Source organism: Anolis sagrei, chromosome 1, assembly GCF_037176765.1.
Source record: "Anolis sagrei isolate rAnoSag1 chromosome 1, rAnoSag1.mat, whole genome shotgun sequence".
Taxonomy (NCBI): Eukaryota; Metazoa; Chordata; class Lepidosauria; order Squamata; family Dactyloidae; genus Anolis; species Anolis sagrei.
The window spans coordinates 339,028,955-339,050,951 of NC_090021.1; the positions used below are offsets into that span (position 1 = coordinate 339,028,955).

At 43.2% G+C, this 21,997-nt stretch overlaps 1 protein-coding gene across 1 annotated transcript in view; it reads left to right on the plus strand.

Annotated features, from left to right (window-relative positions):
• Positions 1-12,638: 12,638 nt before the first annotated feature.
• STYX (serine/threonine/tyrosine interacting protein) overlaps positions 12,639-21,997 on the plus strand; it is a 37,718-nt gene continuing 28,359 nt past the window's right edge. Inside the window, exon 1 of the mRNA XM_060753209.2 lies at positions 12,639-13,098. Within this exon, the coding sequence (XP_060609192.1) occupies positions 13,042-13,098 (57 nt within the window). The 5' untranslated portion in view covers positions 12,639-13,041. The remainder of the gene's footprint in view (positions 13,099-21,997) is intronic.

Consider the following 21,997-nt stretch of genomic DNA (forward strand, 5'->3'; position numbering starts at 1 on the left):
ACTCCTACCAGAACAGAGCCTGTACTACTGAAGAGAGTTGCATTAAGTATAATGTGATAACAGACTACATCCTGAAGAAGATAATTATTCGAAACAAGGAGAACATACCGGGAGACCTTGTTGTTACCTAAGGAAGACTCTGTTGCCTAAGAAGTACTCCTTAAGACTGTGTTGCCAAAAGAAGAATTCTTTTGAGGATAAAGACAGAGACTGTTGAATTCCTTCACTGAAATCCGACTCCAGGAAAGGATGGACTTTATTATATTTAGTCTACTGTTCAGTCTATGTTGACAAGATAATCTACATTTACTTATAATGTGCTGATAACATTACTGTTAAATGCTGTAAAGTCTAGACAGTTTACTCCATTAGAGAACATATAATCCTGATTTATATTACTTTCTTGAGAGTCTTCTAAAATACACATACATACATTCTTGTTTCTATGTTACTATAGATATTTGTGCATTGTTTGCGGATTAGAGTGCACATACACATGGCAAACATCCAATGCCATTTAGACATACAACATATATAGACAGACATAGAGGCAATTTAACATTCCAGCGTTTCCGGCTTCATGAGGTTTTAGGTTTTAAGTGCGTCATGGTGTCATTGTTTTTAGTGTTTTATTGTTTTTGCTTGATGTTTTATTATTTGCTTATGAGTTTTACTGTTATATTTGTATGTTGTTGTTGTTGGCGGCCTTGGCCTTGGTAAGCCGCATCGAGTCCTTCGGGAGATTTTGCGGGGTATAAAGTAAGTAAGTAAATAAATAAATAAATAAATGAGGGTGTGCTCAGTTCTGGCCACGGGGGAGTTGCCGCTTTACCATTCATTTGTGACATTGAGTCCTGTCCAGCGGGGAAGCGTGCGGGGAATGCGGAGGGGCTTCATCAGCGTCGCAGATGGACAATGAAAGCAACAGCTCCCCTGGCGGCCAGAAAAAAGTTAAATAGCCTCTGTGTGTGTCTGTAAATGTTTGTATGTCAAAAATTGGCATTGAATGTTTGCCGAAACTGGCAGGCTCAAACCCAGCACCTCAACCAATGGCTGATACCAAATGAGAGACTCCCCCCTGGGCACACAGAGGACTGGGCGACTTGGAAGGCACCGAACAGACTGCACTCTAGCACCATGAGATGCAGAGCCAACCTCAAGAAATGGGGCCACAAAGTGGAATCCTTGGCATGCGAGTGCGGAGACCGCATCTCCATCTACGAACCCACACGCTCGCTCCGGTCATCTGGGGAGGCCCTGCTCGTGATCCCACCCACGTCGCAAGCGCGCTTGGTGGGGACACAGGACAGGGCCTTCTCTGTGGCGGCCCCCCGACTCTGGAATGCCCTTCCAAAAGATCTTCGACAGGCCCCTACTTTAGCAGCTTTCAGAAAGAACCTAAAAACTTGGCTGTTCCGATGTGCCTTCTCAGATTAGGAATCCCCCATCCCAAGTCCTAGAAGCACTTTAGTACAATCAATATTACTGCACACCGCGCTATTTTAATCCTACGTTCCTCCTGCCATTTCAGCACTTTTAACCCTGTACCCCATTGCGCCGGCCGGCCCAGTTTTAAAGTGTCTTGATGCATTGTCACTGTTGCTGTTATTTGCTTAATTATTTGATTTGCTTTGTTTATTGTTGTGTTATGTTTCTATTGTATTGTGTTCTGAGGCTTCGGCCTGTGTAAGCCGCATCGAGTCCTTCGGGAGATGCTAGCGGGGTACAAATAAAGCTAATAATAATAATAATAATAATAATAATAATAATAATAATAATAATAGCAAACCACTGACCACCTCCTGCAATGCAACCTGAGCCCTGCCACATGCACAAGGGAGGACCTTCTTGCAGCAACACCAGAAGCACTCCAAGTGGCCAGATACTGGTCAAAGGACATTTAATCCACTACCAAACTCACACATTTTGTATTTGTCTGTTTGTTTGCTTTGTATTGTTAGAAATGTAAAATAATTGACTGGTTGCCCTGACACGTAAATAAATAAAATAAATAAACTGGGGAAGAAGATGCAGATCAAGAGTAGGGCTCCACGGCCACATACAGACTCAAGGGAATTCTGATCCTGGAAGACTATCCTACTCGGCAAACGAGGGATCACCTAAGTAAGTAAGTAATATATTTATTATTTATATTATTATAAATTATATTATTATTATTATTATTATTATATTATTATAATATTATTATATTATTATTATTTATATTACAAGCGCAGTAATAAAATAAGTAAATAATATAGATGGAGTATTTATTTATCGTGTCATCAGCAACCATTGTATCACAATTCTAACAGAGCAAAACAAACACAGAGATTAAAAAGAAAAAGGAAAAAACACACACAGATTTTGCAAATTTGGTATTTGGTTAAATGTCCTTTGACCAGTATCTGGCCACTTGGAGTGCCTCTGGGGTTGCCGCGAGAAGGTCCTCCATTGCGCATCATGTGGCAGGGCTCAGGGTGCATTGCAGCAGGTGGTCAGTGGTTTGCTCTCCTCCACACTCACATGTCGTGGATTCCACTTTGTGGCCCCATTTCTGAAGGTTGGCTCTGCATCTCGTGGTGCCAGAGCGCAATCTGTTCAGCGCCTTCCAAGTTGCCCAGTCCTCTGTGTGCCCAGGGGGGAGTCTCTCATTTGGTATCACCCACGGATTGAGGTGCTGGGTTTGGGCCTGCCACTTTTGGACTCTTGCTTGCTGGGGTGTTCCAGCGAGTGTCTCTGTAGATCTAAGAAAACTATGTCTTGATTTAAGTCGTTGACGTGCTGGCTGATACCCAAACTGATAAATACCCAAACCAAATAGATGGAGTCAAAGGGTGGGAAAAGGGTGGAAAAGAGGCTCTTCCAACTGGTTGAAATGCATTAAAGTGACTGCAATGAACTCTTGTGAACTCTTCCTCTGAAGAAAGGCAGAAGACGAATCCACCCTCCGGCCTCTTTGGTGCGACGGGAAGGAGGAACCGAGAGGCTGGAAGAGAACTGACAAACCCAAGAAGACAAGAAGTCAAAATGTTTGGGGATTGCATTTCCAAGATGTCGATTCCACTTTCTCTATCTAGAGCAGAGCAATGACTACAACTTCCATTGCCTCCCCCATCATCCCAATGCGTCAGGCTGCAATTTCCATTCTCCCCAATGCCTAAGGAGGATGGGATTCCAGTCTGGTTGACAATATCCCACAATGACTGGTAGATTGCTGCAGTTGAGATAGACAGAAACCCAAATCTAGGCATTGGGCATTGACCTTGAGTTTGGGAGTTGTAGTGGCTGGGATTTATAGTTCACCTACAATCAAAGAGCATTCTGAACTCCACCAATGATAGAATTGAACCAAGCTTGGCACACTGAACTCCCATGACCAACAGAAAATACTGGAAGGGTTTGGTGGACATTGACCTTGAGTTTGGGAGTTGTAGTTGCTGGGATTTATAGTTCACCTACAATTAAAGAGCATTCTGAACTCCACCAATGATAGAACTGAACCAAGCTTGGCACACTGAACTCCCATGATCAACAGAAAATACTGGAAGAGTATGGTAGGCATTGACCTTGAGTTTGGGAGCTGTAGTTGCTGGGATTTATAGTACACCTACAATCATAGAGCATTCTGAACTCCACCAATGATAGAATTGAACCAAGCTTGGCACACTGAACTCCCATGACCAATAGAATATACTGGAAGCATTGACCTTGAGTTTGGTAGTTGTAGTTGCTGGGATTTATAGCTCACCTACAATCAAAGAGCATTCTGAACTCCACCAATGATAGAATTGAACCAAGCTTGGCACACTGAACTCCCACGACCAACAGAAAATACCGGAAGGGTTTGGTGGGCATTGACCTTGAGTTTGGGAGTTGTAGTTCACCTACATCCAGAAAGCACTGTGGACTCAAACAATGATGGATCTGGACCAAACTTGGCATGGATACTCAATATGCCCAAATGTGGACACTGATGGGCTTTGGGGAAAATAGACCTTGACATTTGGGAGTTGTAGTTGCTGGGATTTATAGTTCACCTGCAATCAAAGAGCATTCTGAACTCCACTGATGATAGAATTGAGCCAAGCTTGGCACACTGAACTCCCATGACCAATAGAATATACTGGAAGGGTTTGGTGGGCATTGACCTTGAGTTTGGGAGTTGTAGTGGCTGTGATTTATAGCTCACCTACAATCAAAGAGCATTCTGAACTCCACCAATGATAGAACTGAACCAAGCTTGGCACACTGAACTCCCATGATCAACAGAATATACTGGAAGGGTTTGGTTGGTATTGACCTTGAGTTTGGGAGTTGTAGTTGCTGGGATTTATAGTTCACCTACAATCAAAGAGCATTCTGAATGCCACCAATGATGGAATTGGACCAAGCTTGGCACACTGAACTCTCATGACCAATAGAATATACTGGAAGGGTTTTGGTGGGCATTGACCTTGAGTTTGGGAGTTGTAGTTGCTGGGATTTATAGTTCACCTACAATCAAAGAGCATTCTGAATTCCACCTGTGATAGAATTGAACCAAGCTTGGCACACTGAACTCCCATGACCAACAGAAAATACTGGAAGGGTTTGGTTGGTATTGACCTTGAGTTTGGGAGTTGTAGTTGCTGGGATTTATAGTTCACCTACAATCAAAGAGCATTCTGAACTCCACCGATGATAGAATTGAACCAAGCTTGGCACACTGAACTCCCATGATCAACAGAATATACTGGAAGGGTTTGGTTGGTATTGACCTTGAGTTTGGGAGTTGTAGTTGCTGGGATTTATAGTTCGCCTACAATCAAAGAGCATTCTGAACTCCACCAATGATAGAATTGAACCAAGCTTGGTACACTGAACTCCCATGACCAACAGAAAATACTGGAAGGGTTTGGTGGGCATTGACCTTGAGTTTGGGAATTGTAGTTGCTGGGATTTGTAGTTCACCTACGATCAAAGAGCATTCTGAACTCCACCAATGATAGAATTGAACCAAGCTTGGTACACTGAACTCCCATGACCAACAGAATATAATGGAAGGGTTTGGTGGGCATTGACCTTGAGTTTGGGAGTTGTAGTTGCTGGGATTTATAGTTCACCTACAATCAAAGAGCATTCTGAACTCCACCGATGATAGAATTGAACCAAACTTGGCACACTGAACTCCCATGATCAACAGAATATACTGGAAGGGTTTGGTTGGTATTGACCTTGAGTTTGGGAGTTGTAGTTGCTGGGATTTATAGTTCGCCTACAATCAAAGAGCATTCTGAACTCCACCAATGATAGAACTGAACCAAGCTTGGCATACTGAACTCCCATGACCAATAGAATATACTGGAAGGGTTTGGTGGGCATTGATCTTGAGTTTGGGAGTTGTAGTTTACCTACATCCAAGGGCACTGTGAACTCAAACAATGATGGATCTGGAGCAAATTTGGCAGAAATACTCAATATGCCAGAATATGAACACTGATGGACTTTGAGGAAAATAGACCTTGACATTTGGGAGTTGTAGTTGCTGGGATTTATAGTTCACCTGCAATCAAAGAGCATTCTGAACTCCACTGATGATAGAATTGAGCCAAGCTTGGCACACTGAACTCCCATGACCAATAGAATATACTGGAAGGGTTTGGTGGGCATTGACCTTGAGTTTGGGAGTTGTAGTTACTGGGATTTATAGTTCACCTGCAATCAAAGAGCATTCTGAACTCCACCAATGACAGAATTGAACCAAGCTTGGCACACTGAATTCCCATGACCAATAGAATATACTGTAAGGGTTTGGTGGGCATTGACCTTGAGTTTGGGTGTTGTAGTTCACCTACATCCAGAGAGCACTGTGGACTCAAACAATGATGGATCTGGACCAAACGTGGCATGGATACGCAATATGCCCAATTGTGAACACTGATGGACTTTGGGGAAAATAGACCTTGATATTTGGGAGTTGTGGTTGCTGGGATTTATAGTTCACCTACAATCAAAGAGCATTCTGAACTCCTCCGATGATGGAATTGAACCAAGCTTGGCACACTGAACTCCCGTGATCAATAGAATATACTGGAAGGGTTTGGTGGGCATTGACTTTGAGTTTGGGAGTTCACCTACATCCAGAGAGCACTGTGAACTCAAACAATGATGGATCTGGACCAAACTTGGCATGGATAGCCAATATGCCCAAATGTGGACACTGATGGGCTTTGGGGAAAATAGACCTTGACATTTGGGAGTTGTAGTTGCTGGGATTTATAGTTCACCTACAATCAAAGAGCATTCTGAACTCCACCGATTATAGAATTGAACCAAGCTTGGCACACTGAACTCCCATGACCAACATAAAATACTGGAAGGGTATGGTGGGCATTGACCTTGAGTTTGGGAGTTGTAGTTGCTGGGATTTATAGCTCACCTACAATCAAAGAGCATTCTGAACTCCACCAATGACAGAATTGAATCAAGCTTGGCACACTGAACTCCCATGACCAACAGAAAATACTGGAAGGGTTTGGTGGGCATTGACCTTGAGTTTGGGCGTTGTAGTTCACCTACATCCAGAGGGCACTGTGGACTCAAACAATGATGGATCTGGACCAAAGTTGGCATGGATACGCAATATGCCCAATTGTGAACACTGATGGGCTTTGGGGAAAATAGACCTTGATATTTGGGAGTTATAGTTGCTGGGATTTATAGTTCACCTACAATCAAAGAGCATTCTGAACTCCACCAATGATGGAATTGAATTAAGCTTGACACAGGAGCCTCTCTACGGAGCTGGAGCCTATAATTAGCTCTGGTTCAGGAGATGTCAGGCAGGGAAAGGAAGAGAGACAAAGCCTTGCGCGGCCTGAGTAGCGGCGCATGCAGAGCTGAAGGGTTGGATTAAGGCCACTATGTGGTTAGCTGATGGGTGGGGACCCAGCCCCTCGGCCATGATGCGACCTACATTCTCACTGGCTTGGATGCGCGTGGAAACCAGTTCCAGCTGCAAAAGGGCAAGCAGTATATACAGTATATGTTTTCAGGTCTGCAAAACTCAGTCATTGCTCTTCATCTCGATTTCGTATCAGCAATAGGGCAGGACTGGATTCAAGCAACAGCAATGTTTACATCGGCCTTTAATAGGGTATTAATGGGGCAGCTTGGGTGTGATCCTGGACTCATCGCTGAGCTTGAAACTCCAGGTTTCGGCGGTGACCAGGGGAGTCCGTACCTCAGGAAGTCTGACTTGGCCACGGTAGTCCACGCTCTGATTACATCCTGTATAGACTACTGCAACGCTCTCTACGTGGGGCTGCCTTTGAAGACTGTTCGGAAGCTTCAATTGGTCCAACGGACAGCAACCAGGTTGTTAACAGGAGCAGCACTCAAGGAGCGCACAACTCCTCTGTTGCACCAGCTCCACTGGCTCCCAGTTTGCTACCGGGCACAATTGAAAGTGCTGGCTTTAGCCTTTAAAGCCCTAAATGGTTCTGGCCCAATTTACCTGTCTGAATGCATCTCTTCCTATAAACCATCTAGGTGTTTAAGATCATCTGGAGAGGCCCTGCTCTTGGTCCCGCCTTCTTCGCAGATCCGACTGGCGGGAACGAGAGACAGGGCCTTCTCAGTGGTGCCCCCCCCCCCCCCCCCGGCTATGGAACGCCCTCCTAGAGACATTAGATCTGTCCCCTATTGTGACTCAGCTGGAATCTCAGAGTGATAGTGTCAATGATTCTGATGGGGATGGTGGGTTTCAGATGCACAGTCAGTTGCAAAGTTATGATGTCCCTGTGTTAGACGAAGAAGACCAGGAACAGGGAGTAGAAGTTGTTTCCCACAGCAAGGGATGACGCTGGGGAAAAGGAAACTACTGAGAGCCAGGTGCATGATTTAGGAAGAGAAGATAGTTCTCAGCCTGATAATGAGAGGAAAAGCATTAACGAGGAAATTGACCTTGATGGAGCCGGAGGCTTAGATAGAGCTGATCGGTTGGAATTTAAGATCCGAAGGAGTGTCAGGATCTGGGTTGTTGTAGGTTTTTCCGGGCTATATGGCCATGTTCTGGAGGCAATTTTTCTACTGACGTTTTGCCTGCATCTATGGCAAGCATCCTCAGAGGTAGTGAGGATTATTATGATATATTATATCATAATATATAATATAATATATAATACAATAGAGCTCCTTTGAGTCTCCTTGTGGAGAGAAAAAGCAGGATATGATTATTATTAATATTATATTAATGTTAATATTAATAATAATAATATATAATATATAATAGAACCACTTTGAGTTTCTTTATGGAGAGAAAAAGCAGGGTATAAATAACAATAAATAATATATAATATATTAACATAATATAACATGAAATAAAGATGGCAGGGACCTAACAGAAGCTGAAGAGATCAAGAGAAGGTGGCGAGACTATACAGAAGATCTGTATAGGAAGGATAATAATATCGAGGATAGTTTTGACGGTGTGGTGAATGAATTAGAACCAGACATCCTGAGGAGTGAGGTTGAATGGGCCTTAAGAAGCATTGCTAACAACAAGGCAGCAGGAGACGACGGGATCCCAGCTGAACTGTTTAAAATCTTAAAAGATGATGCTGTCAAGGTGATGCATGCCATTTGCCAGCAAATATGGAAAACATATTTGAATGGCCATCAGACTGGAAAAAATCAACTTATATCCCCATACCAAAAAAGGGAAATGCGAAAGACTGCTCCAACTTCCGTACAGTGGCCCTTATTTCTCATGCAAGTAAGGTAATGCTCAAGATCCTGCAAGGAAGACTCCAGCAAGACATGGAGCGAGAGTTGCCAGATGTTCAAGCTGGGTTTAGAAAAGGCAGAGGAACCAGAGACCAGATTGCCAATATCCGCTGGATAATGGAGAAAGGCAGGGAGTTTCAGAAAAACATCTACTTCTGCTTCATTGACTATTCTAAAGCCTTTGACTGTGTGGATCATAATAAATTGTGGCAAGTTCTTAGTGGGATGGGCATCCCAAGCCACCTTGTCTCTCTCCTGAGGAATCTGTACAAGGACCAAGAAGCAACAGTCAGAACTGACCACGGAACAGGAGACTGGTTCAAGATTGGGAAAGGTGTACGGCAAGGCTGCATCCTCTCACCCAACCTTTTTAACTTGTATGCAGAACACATCATACGATGTGCGGGGCTTGATGAATGCAAAGCTGGGGTGAAAATTGCTGGAAGAAACATTAGCAACCTCAGATATGCAGATGACACCACTCTGATGGCCGAAAGCGAGGAGGAGCTGAGGAGCCTTCTAATCAAGGTGAAAGAAGAAAGCGCAAAAGCCGGGTTGCAGCTAAACGTCAAAAAAACCAAGATTATGGCAACAAGAATGATTGACAACTGGGAAAGAGAGGGAGAAACCGTGGAGGCCGTGACAGACTTTGTATTTCTAGGTGCAAAGATGACTGCAGATGCAGACTGTGGCCAGGAAATCAGAAGACGCTTACTTCTTGGGAGGAGAGCAATGTCCAGTCTCGATAAAATAGTGAAGAGTAGAGACATCAGACTGGCAACCAAGATCCATTGCCTAGTCAAAGCCATGGTCTTCCCTGTAGTCACCTACGGATGTGAGAGCTGGACCTTAGGGAAGGCTGAGCGAAGGAAGATCGATGCTTTTGAGCTGTGGTGTTGGAGGAAAGTTCTGAGAGTGCCTTGGACTGCGAGAAGATCCAACCAGTCCATCCTCCAGGAAAGAAAACCCGACTGCTCACTGGAGGGAAGGATACTAGAGACAAAGTGGAAGTCCTTTGGCCACATCATGAGGAGACAGGAAAGCCTAGAGAAGACAATTATGCTGGGGAAAGTGGAAGGCAAAAGGAAGAGGGGCCGACCAAGGGCAAGATGGATGGATGGCATCCTTGAAGTGACTGGACTGACCTTGAGGGAGCTGGGGGTGGTAACGGCCGACAGGGAGCTCTGGCGTGGGCTGGTCCATGAGGTCACGAAGAGTCGGAGACGACTGAACGAATGAACAACAACAACATGAAATGAAATGAAAAGAGAAGAATCTGAGCCAGTTTGGTGACTTTGATTGCATCCACACCTTACAAATAATGCAGTCTGACACCACTTTAACTGCTTTGACTCAATGCTCCTTTCCCTTTAAATCCTAGCCCCGCCCCCTATTTTGCATTGTGAGCAGCATGATCTGTTCTGTCAAGCTGCCGCTAACCACGCCCACTCCTTATAAGGCGCGCGTCTAATGGCCACGCCCCTTTCCCCCTTGCCGTTGGAGAGAGTGTGTGGGCCCCGTAGGAAGGGAAAAAGGGATGAAATGGGGCTAGTACGCATGCGCAGAGCAAATAGCCTTCGAGAGCGTCGCCGGCGACTATTGAGGAGCGAGTGGGCGTGGCTAGTGTGGAGAAGAAAATAAGGACAGAAAGTGGGCGTGGCTAGCTATAAGGGGAGGGGGAAGCGAGGGAGACGAGTTTGTGGATAAGTGACAGTTGGGGTGGGCGTGGCCTAGAGAGGAAAAAGCGAAAAGTGCGCATGCGCAGGAGGGAAACCTCAGAAACGCTGTTTGTGAGGAGAAAGCAGATGGTCCAAAAGTGGGCGTGGCAAGCGGGGCGAAAAAAATAAGGATCTAAAGTGGGCGTGGCTAGATAAAAAGTGAGGGAGAAGGAGGTTGTGGATGAGTGACAGCTGGTGTGGGCGTGGCTTAGAGGAGAGAAATGCGAGGAGTGCGCGCACGCATGCGCAGAAGGGAAACCTCGGGAGCGCGCTGCTGCTGAGGAGAAGACAGAATTAACCGTTGGGGAGGGGGAGGGAGGACCGAGAGGGGGCGTGGCTACGAAGAAAAACAGCGAGGAGGAGTGCGCGTGCGCGGCAGGGAAAACGACAAGGACTGAGAGTGGGCGTGACTTAGGGCCAATTGAGGGCGGGCTGAGACTGTGGCTTTGTGACAGTTGAAAGAGGGCTGAAAGTGGGCGTGGCTTGGGTAAATTGGGTGTTATTGAGTGGGCGTGGCTTAGCTACGGTTGAGAGGGGACTGAAAGTGGGCGTGGTCTGGGTACAGTTGAGGCAGGATTGTAGAGTGGGCGTGGCTTAGAGAGTTGAGAGAGGACAGAGTGGGTGGGGCTTAGGGACAATTGAGGGAGGACAGAGCTGGCGTGGTTTAGCGGCAGCTGAGAGGACTGAAAATGGGCGTGGCTTAGTGGTAGTTGAGAGGACTGAGAGTAGGCGTGGCTTAGCGACAGATGAGAGGAGTGAAAGTGGGCGTGGCTTAGCAACAGATGAGAGGAGTGAAAGTGGGTGTGGTTTAGCGACAGATTAGACGGCTGAAAGTGGGCGTGGCTTGGGGAGAGTTGAAGGAGTGCAGAGTGGGCGTGGCTTAGTGATTGAAAGTGGGAGTGGCTTGGGGAGACAGTTTCGAGAGTACAGTTTCGAGAGTGTCAATTGAGAGGCCTGAAAGTGGGTGTGGCTTGGTAGCAGTTGAGGCAGGATCGAGCGTGGGCGTGGCTTAGGGACAGTCGAGGGAGGAGTGAGAGTGGGCGTGGCGTAGAAGGAAAGACAAAGCGAGAAGTGCGCGTGCGCAGAAAGAATACAAAAAAGCCTGAAAGTGGGCGTGGTTTAGGGACCGCTGAAGAGAAGGATTGGGAATGGGCGTGGCTTAGAGGCAGTTGAGAGAGGACCGAAAGTGGGAGTGGCTTGGGTAAATTGAGGCAGGGATTAAAGTGGGCGTGGCTTAGGGAGGGCTGGGGGAGGGGTGGTTTAAGTGGCAGTTGAGAGAGGGCCGAAAGTGGGCGTGGCTTGAGTAAATAAAGGCAGGGATTAGAGTAGGCGTGGTTTAGGACGGTTGAGAGAGGGCGTGGCTTAAGTGACAGTTGAGAGAGGGCCGAAAGTGGGCGTGGCTTGGGTGAATTGAGGCCGGGATTAGGACGGCTGAGAGGGGGCGTGGCTTAAGTGACAGTTGAGAGGGGGCCGAAAGTGGGCGTGGCTTGGGTAAATTGAGGCCGAGGTTAGAGTGGGCGTGGCTTAGGGAGGGCTGAGGGAGAGGGCGTGGCTTAAGTGACAGTTGAGAGAGGGCCGAAAGTGGGCTTGGCTTGGGTAAATTGAGGCCGAGGTTGGAGTGGACGTGGCTTAGGGAGGGCTGAGGGAGAGGGCGTGGATTAAGTGACAGTTGAGAGGGGCCGAAAGTGGGCGTGGCTTGGGTAAATTGAGGCCGGGATTAGAGTGGGCGTGGCTTAGGGAGGGCTGAGGGAGGGGGTGTCTTCAGTGACAGTTGAGAGAAGGCCGAAAGTGGGCGTGGCTTGGGTAACTCGAGGCCGGGATTTGGATGGCTGAGAGGGGGCGTGGTTTAAGTGACAGTTGAGAGAAGGCCAAAAGTGGGCGTGGCTTGTGTAACTCGAGGCCGGGATTAGGATGGCTGAGAGGGGGCGTGGCTTAAGTGACAGTTGGAGAGGGCCGAAAGTGGGCGTGGCTTGGGTAAATTGAAGCAGGGAGTAGAGTGGGCGTGGCTTGGGCAGCTCGAGGCCGGGTTTAGAGTGAGCGTGGTTTAGGACGGCTGAGAGAGTGGCTTAAGTGACAGTTGAGAGAAGGCCGAAAGTGGGCGTGGCTTGGGTAACTCGAGGCCGGGTTTAGAGTGGGCGTGGCTTAGAGAGGGAAAGCGAGGAGGAGTGCGCGTGCGCGGTGCTTGTGAGGCGAAAGAAGGCAGGAAGGAAGGAGTGACCGGGCGGAGTGGGAGGGGCCGGCTCGCTCGCTCGCTCGCTCGCTCGCTTGCTTGCCAGCCAGCAGCATGGCGGCTGGGCGCGAGCCGCCGCCGCTGCCTCCTCTTCTTCTTCTCCCTTCTGCCTTCCCTTCCCTCCTCCTCCTCCTTCCTGGCGGCCTGGCGTCTTCCTCCGCGGGAGCCCCTCGTAGGCCCTCGCTCGGCCTCTTCCTTGGCCCCCTTCTTCTTCTTCCCTTCTGAGAGGAGAGGAGAAAGGAGGCAGCCTGACAGAAAAAGAGAGAGAGAGAGAGAGAGAAAGGGAGGAGGAGGAGGTCGTCGCCGGTCCCTCGCCGCCCGGCCATGGAGCTGGCCAAGCCGGTCTTCCCCGCGCTGCCCCAGCCCAAAGAGGACTCCGAGGTGAGCCCACCCTGGGGTTGTGTAGGGAGGGAGGCAGGCCGGGGAGGGGGAGGGGAAAGGGAGGGCACAGGTGCCTCACCTGCAAGGGGAGGGGGAGGAGGAGGGGGAGGGGATCAACAACCACACGAGAAGGAGATGGCCATTCTGTTGTAGATCCCCCCCAAAAGAAGGAGACTCAAAGCGGCTTACAGGAAAACCCAGGCAAGACCCTTTATTTGGAAGAATAGTATTATTATTATTATTATTATTATTATTGTGTATACTCTGTTTTTTCCCTCCAGAAAGAGAGAGATTCAAGGCAATACAATTTATTGTTGTAGTTATTATTATTATTATTATTCTCTGCATTTTTTCTCTGGAAAATGCAGAGAAAAACCAAGACAATAGAATTTGTTGTTGTTGTTGTTATTATTATTTTCACTGCATTTTCTCTCCAGAAAAAGAGAGGTTCAAGGCAATACCCTGCATTTTTTTCTCCAGGAAATGCAGAGAAAAACCAAGGCAGTAGAATGTATTGTATTTATTATTATTATTATTATTATTTTCTCTGCATTTCTCTCCAGAAAGAGAGAGGTTCAAAGTGGTTTACAGTAAAACCAAGGCAATACAATTGTTGTTGTTGTTATTATTATTATTATTATTATTATTATTATTATTATGTATACTCTGTATTTCCCTCCAGAAAGAGAGAGATTCAAGGCAATACAATTTATTATTGTTGTTATTATTATTTTCTCCAGAAAATGCAGAGAAAAACCAAGGCAGTAGAATGTATTGTATTTATTATTCTTATTATTATTATTATGTATAGCCTGCATTTTTTTCTCCTGAAAATTCAGAGAAAAACCAAGGCAATAGAATTTATTGTATTTATTATTATTATTATTATTATTATTATTATTATTATTCTCTCTGCATTTTCTCTTTAGAAAGAGAGAGGTTTAAAGTGGCTTACAGTAAAACCAAGGCAATACAATTTATTGTATTTATTATTATTATTATTATTTTATCTGCATTTTCTCTCCAGAAAGAGAGGTTCAAAGTGGCTTACAGTAAAACCAAGGCAATACAATTTATTGTATTTATTATAGTTGTAATTATTATTATGCCTACCCTGCATTTTCTCTCTAGAAAGAGAGAGGTTCAAAGTAGCTTACAGAAAAACCAAGGCAATACAATTTATTGCATATATTTTACTGACACAAAAGCACAGTATGTCACAGCAAACGAGAACTATATGCTGCAAAGGTGTGTGCCAAAGGGAATAACCATTTGAAATAATAATAACAATAATAATCATCATCATCATCATCATTACATATCATTGCATAATACTGTTATAAAATATTTATGTAACACAATATAGTCATACATATTGATATATGTTGACACATAATATGAATATACTATAATAGGATGTTGTTGTTCATTCGTTCAGTCATCTCCGACTCTTCGTGACCTCATGGACCAGCCCACGATATAATAGGATATCAGTATATAATATAAGGTGGGCAAAAGTCACTTGCAAGAGGGCGGGCTGAAGTGAACAATATTAATAATAATTATTATATTATCATACTACCACATTATTGTATTATAATAATAGTATAAAATAGTAATATAGCATAAACATTAAATATTATTGATATAATTGTATATTATATATTTATGTTATATATGAATATATCATATTACTATAGTATCATATAAGATTAATATATGATATAGAGTGGACCAAAAGGCATGAAGCTTTTTAACACATCTAATGTAAATTTAATTCTTGTATATACTGTGTATGATGCTATGGGTATTAAACACAATTTACAGAATTTTATTTCTCCCAGATAATGTAAATGTTGTCATCAGACATTTAGGGAATGATGAGGGACAGGCTGCTGAGGATGGTGTGCCTGGGATTTGTGGGGAGCTGTGTAGTTTTTCAATGCAGTTTTAATTGTATGTTTACGTTTATGTTTCATAACACAAAATATTTCAATCATTTAAAAATATCTTTTAATGCCTTTGCTCTGTTTTTAATTATATCTTTTGCTGTAAGTTGTCTTGAGTACCTGTGTCTTAAGAAAAGTGGAGTAGATATATAGAAAATAATAATAATTTCCCCTTTAAATTGTGTTCTCCTTCTCCCACTTCAAGGCTTGCTCTGAGACTTTGGGTTCTCTTCTTTTCTGCTTCAAAATATATGTGATGGGGAAGTAGTCTCGAATGTGCTGCTTGGTTCTTCCCCCTTCCCTTCCCTTCTTTCCTTCTCTTTATGATGAATTGGGATCATTAAAAATGAGTGACCTGAGAGAACTTCCTCAATGTGTGCCTTTGTGTGTGTTACAATGCCTTTGATTTTCTTTACACATTACACCTGAAGCTGGTTAGGGATTTTTAAAAAATTAGCACAGATTTTCATTCCTTCCTACACATTGAGTATCCTTTCTCCAAAATGCCTAGGACCAGAGGTGATTTGGATTTTGGATTCCCCTTCCCCTCCTACCCTGATTTTAGAATATCTGTGTTTGTGTGTATGTGCATAACCTTGGAAATGGGTACCAAGCTGAAACACAAATTCATTTGTTTCATGCAGACCTTATAGACATAGCTTGAAGGTAATTGTATGGATATTTTCCAGCGTGAAACAAATTTGGTGCACACTGAACCAACAAAATCAATATTTCAGTTGCCCATGTGGATAGTTTTAGATTTTGGAGCATTTGGGATTTTGGGATTCCAGAAAAAGGATACTCATACTCCAGTATATAAGATAACATTGTGGCACTTATAGCCTGCAGCATCTTCTAGGAAGCCCTTTACTCCTCCCTCCTGCAACTGTCATGTATGGATTGTATGACGAGTCTGCAGTCATATACTCATTTGGGGACGAGAACGAAGAAACCCAAATCTCTCAAGGGATCTTTTTCATTTTCCTGCTCTTTCAAGTTGCTTATTTTTTATTATTAATATTTTTTTTATTATTTAATAGTGCATGCAGAAAACAAAACAAATGAACAAAAGGAAAAAATGAGCAAAGGAAAAATATGCAAAAGAGTCAATATTCAGTGCTCATTAAACATAAGTATAACCAGATTTGGTTGTACAATTATTTATACCTTAACATTACATAACCCTCTGTCCCCCACCCATGAACCCCAACCCCTGACCTCCGAAACCCCTCAAAACAGGATCACATTACTAAACAACAACTACCCAAATACCTTCTTTCACTGAATCCCCTTTATGGCAATCTTCAAGTTTACCTTTGTCTTCTTTTCCAAATACCCAAGTGCCAGCCTCCATTTGTTTGCAAATTCTTCATTATTTCCTCCTCTGCTGCTATTTGTCAGCTTGGCCATTTGGATATAATCAAGGTGCATATTGTTCAGTCTCTTCTTCCTAGACTGTTTTGGGATTTGTGAACCATCTTGGAGTCACAGTTATGGGGAAAGGCATGGTTATGGTAGTAGTAGTAGTGACCTGTATACCTCTCAATCAGCAATGTCCAATTTCTTCCATCTGATGAAGGTACCCAGCAGGTACCTTGACTTGTTCCTACTTACAAATTGCATTTCAGTAAGACAGAGTGAATAATAAAGCTAGTAGGAATATAGGTCTTTTGTCTTACTTATAACCATTTTTGCATCTACAACACTTAAGAAAATTTAATTTTTCTGCTGCATTTGTGGTGTTCTGAGCAGGGTTGTTGTTGTTCTTGAATCTGTTGTCTCCTCCCAGGACACTGGCTGTTGTGAATGCTCAATAGCACCTCTTTTTCACTTTCTCCTGCATTTTCCATTCATCCGACATGGTAGATTTTTTAACATTTTCATATATTTGTCTTGGTACTATGGATGTTCCCAGTTGTTACCCTGTGTAAATTTAGTGTCCAGAATTTGAAGGGTGTTGTTAATTTTTTTCCACTTCATGAACACCCTACATAGCACACAGGTCATCCTTGGTAGTCTTCTCATTATTTAATTCATTGTTTCTCAACCTTCCTAATGACACGACCCCTTAATACGGTTCCTCATGTTGTGATGACCCACAACCATAAAATTACTTTCCTTGCTACTTTATATCTGTAATTTTACTACTGTTATGAATCGTAATGTAAATATCTGATATGCAGGATGTATTTTCATTCACTGAACCTAATTTGGCACAAATACCTGATTTGCCCAAAGTGGAATACTGATGGGATTGGGGGAGATTGATTTTGTCATTTGGGAGTTGTAATTGCTGGGATTTATAGTTCACCTACAATCAAAGAGCATTCTGAACTCCACCAATGATGGAATTCGACCAAACTTGGCACCCAGAACTCCCATGAGCATCAGAAAATACTGGAAGAGTTTGGTGGGCATTGACATTGAGTTTTGGAATTGTAGTTCACCTACATCCAGAGAGCACTGTGGAATCAAAACATGATAGAGCTGGACCAAACTTGGCATGGATACTCAGTATGCCCAAATGTGAACACAGGTGGAGTTTGGGGAAAATAGACATTGATATTTGGGAGTTGTAGTGTCTGGGATTCATAATTCAGCTACAATCAAAGAACATTCTGAACCTCACCAACGACAGAATTGGGCCAAACCTTCCACAAAACCCCCATGCCCGACAAAAAATACCCCTTTGACACCCCTTCGCAGCCCCCTGCCCAGGGGTCCTCACCCCCAGGTTGAGAAATGCTGACCTAAAGGATTTTGTCCTTGACTTATTATTTTATTTATTAAAATGTGTATAAGTTGCCTTTTATCATAAACATTACGGGATAAAACTGTCAAAACAAAAAGGATGGTGCAAACAAATAGCACTGCATCCAGGAATCTTTAAAATTGTTAGTGATGAATTTGTCTCTGTATATCTACACCTGAATGTACACTTTTACTAATGGGGGGAAGACCTGTACTGTAAGTGTCATATCTCTATGGGTTGCTAATACACCAACGTGAGGAGCAATCATGGCAAGGGTATCCTTTATGACAGAGACAGGAAACATGTGCTTCAAGATATTCTTGGACTGAAATTCCCCTCATCCCCCATTGTTGCCCAAACAGAGTCAGGTTGCTGGAAATTGCACTCCAGAAGCATTGAGGGTGATACATTTACCATCCATTATATGTAACGTCCCTTCCACTTTTAACTGCTTTTTACTTTTCTTGCTGGAATGGCTTTTATCACTCTCACATATATACTTTGTCGTAGTTTTTTCCCCCTCAGAACCATTTGGGTTTTTTTGTGCCTCTGCTCTGTAGATTCCCTCCTGTTTCATTTTTGGAATACACATTTCAGTTCCTTTCTATAAACAATTCCGAGCTTCACAGCAGCATTCAAGGGGATTTCCCCCTAGACACAATGACTCCTAGTATTTATTTTTAAATTATGATTTTATTGTTGGAGAATTTTGAATAGAAGATGGGTGGCCACCTTTCAGGGGTGCTTTAGCTGTAGATTCTTGTATTGCCAGGGCTTGTGGCAAGCAAACCTTGGTAAACTTTCCAACTTCCATGATTCTTGGAAGCTGCTTCCTAGTGAGTCTGATATGTAGACTAGTTGACATATCAAATGATGGCATCCCCCCCTCCCCAATGTGATTTTTTTTCCTGGAACTCCCTTTAACTGTTTATCTGTTTATCAGTTTAGACTTTTCTCTAATCTGTTGTTGCTGTTATCCTAAGAACTCAGTTGTACAAGCTGTTGTCACACCTGTTGATAAGATTTTGGTTATCCTGCAGTGTTAAATATCTCCTATTACTTGCAGAAGATCCTTTGTTTTAGGAAATACGTTGTGCTGGATGGAAAATTAGCAACCTGTAACTCTTTTTTGTGGTCTCTTCAAGGCCAAAGTATAGTATAAATCCATGGCAACTTGGTTATGAAGGTTTAAAAGCATAGTGGGTCTATGGTACCCACAGACATTCTGCTTCTAGGATCTGACTTTGAAAAGAAAAACCCTTTTGGGATGAGTGTATAGTCTGCTGTGTGTAAAATGCTATGTGCTGATTTTCTGAATGTTATGGAAAAAAAATGAATAGAAAGCTTTGATTGAAAGTAGTGGAAAACAGGCAGAAATAGCAAGTCTATGTGTATTATGTAAATGATAATAATTTGTACTCAGTGTCAAAATTAACTGGTTGATTGACTAAGGTAGATAGGCATGCACACATCAAAAATACTGTTACCTGATTATATCTGCCCCGATTTGTTTTTCTGTTATGTACCATAACCAAAATAAACAGTTTTATTTTTTTTAAAACCCCATACTAAATGGTGGCAATGTGAATCTGCACTCTTCAGCAGGAATTACAGGAAAGGAGATTCCACATGAACATTTAGGAAGAACTTTCTAACTGTGAGAGTTGTTCAGCAGTGAAACTCTCTCTCTCTACCCTGGAGTGTGGTGGAGGCTCCTTCTTTGGAGGCTTTTCTACTGGATGGCCATCTGTCGGGGGTGCTTTGAATGTGATTTTCTTGCTTATTGGCAGGGGGTTGTACTGGATGGCCCACGAGGTCTCTTCCAACTCCATGATACAGCATGTCCATATTCCCATTGCCACCATATGCTAATATGGGGTGTGATAATCCGTAGTAGCTGGAAATCATGCTTCTAGAACTGTAGGACCAGTTGTAATTATTTCCTCACCCCCTTCTTTTCTACAGGAGATTCTAGTAGTCTTTTCGGGTGTACTTAGATTAGATAGTACTCTGTACTGTACTTCATCCTGGCCCTGTGATACTCTCATGCATTACCCCTTGCCCATCCCTTTTATGGTTGGTCACCTCCATTTTCTAATCCTGTCTGTTGGTATTTTGAACCCATCTGATGGAGCTATAATGAAATTGGTTTTTAAATATTTGCTATATGTTTTAGCAGGTTATTATGTTTATTTTAGGTTGTCTGTATGGCTTTCCTTTCTGGGAATTGAATAGTTATATGTTGGAAACCGCCCTGAGTGTCGTAGGGGTGACAGGATGGTATATAAATAAAGTTTCTTGTTGTTGTTGTTGTTGTTGTTGTTGTTGTTGTTGTTGTTGTTATTTGAAGCACAACAAGATGAGTCCACAGCAGATACTCTGCTGGCTGTTGTATTGGATCACCCATCGGACACTTCCCAAGTGTATAGGACTGTGTGACATATCGGTGAATAATATGTGCAGATCCCAGTAAGGTGGCCTTTTGCAGCTGGCAGATGGTAATTTTGTCAGCGCCGATTGTGTTTAAGTGCAGGCCAAGGTCTTTAAGCACTGCACCCAGTGTGCCGATCACAACTGGGACCACCTTGACTGGCTTGTGCCAGAGTCTTTGCAGTTCAATCTTTAAATCCTCATATCATGTCAGCTTCTCCAGTTGTTTCCCTTCAATCCTGCTGTCGCCTAGGATTACAACATCGATGATCCATAGTTTTTTTTAAAAAATATGATTGTGAGGTCAAGAGTATTGTGGTCCAAAACTCTGTCTGTCTGAATCTGGAAGTCCCAGAGTAGCTTGACGTGTTCATTCTGTGTAACTTTTTCTGGCTTGTGATCCCACCAGTTCTCTGTCGCAGGCAAATGGTATTTGTGGCACAAGTTCCAATGAATCATCTGAGCAACGGTGTTGTGCCTCTGCTTGTAGTCTGTCTGCGCAATCTTCTTGCAGCAGCTGAGGATGGGATCTGTTGTTATTGTTGTTATTGGATAAGGATGTAGAGAAGAAGTGAATTCAAGTGCCAGTTCCTTATGGTGTTAGATAAATATCATAATGGACAAATAGAATGGCCATTGCAAAAGGCAGTTCTTGCAAGAGACACCCCAAATAGCACTCAATCCCACCTGAGTAGCCTAAATAATTGAAGGGTGCCAGATCCTGTCTGATCTTGGAAGCTAACCAGGGTCATCCCTGGTTAGTATTTGGATGATGACTGTCAGTAACTGTCAAGTGCTATGTCTATACTTCAGAGAGAACACCTCCCTAAGTATGGCTGTGTTTAATTTCTGCTAGAGGCTGAGCATGCATTGTACTGGAGAACCTAGAGATGCTAAAGAGAATATTTTAATAAGATGTTAATAATCAAGTCAAAACCACAAATGTAGAGGGTCAACCATACTACAATTCTGTTGTATCAAAAAACTAGAATAAAGACTTTGAAATATTTTATTTTATATTTTTAAAGTGAATATTGTATTTTTAAATATGTTGTAAACCGCAATGAGTCGCCGCACAGGCTGAGATATTAGCGGTACTAAATAAATAAATAAATGAGACATGTGTGGCCATATGGGAGATCATTTAAATGAAATCTCACGAGAACGTCCCTGGAAATTTGCTTGCAGGATTAAAACCTGGGCTGTCCAATAGCTATAATTGTGAACTGGAGTTAATTATAAAACAATCCACATTTGTAGATTTGATTAATATGTTTTCTCTATCAATGTCCAAGTCATTCAGCATGGCTCTATGATCAACTTCTGCCATAGAGTTACACTGGAAGACATATATATTCCTAGAGCTAATACTACTCCAGTTGTTGAAAAATAGGGAGGAGGTGTTAATATGCTGATTTTTGACATTTGTGGGTGTGAAAATAATCCTAACAAGTGTGAAGGGCCTACTGCAAGTAACCTACAGTTAAAGGAGCAATTTTTCCAAGACTTCTTTTGTTTAGTTCTCTGACCTTTTTATCTTCAAAATCTTCATGTGTGTTGGTCTTTGTCTTCTGTATCGTCCCTTTTGGTGCTTGCTTTCTCTTACTACTCTCACCCTCCATAAACACTCTTGCTACACTTTGTTACTATTTTTAGAATATCCTTCTTCCTCTCAGAGCCCAGACCAATTGAACTGCAACCTTAACCCTATTCTTGTCTGCTACACATTTTTCAGTCATATTTATGACACTAACAATTCACCACATTG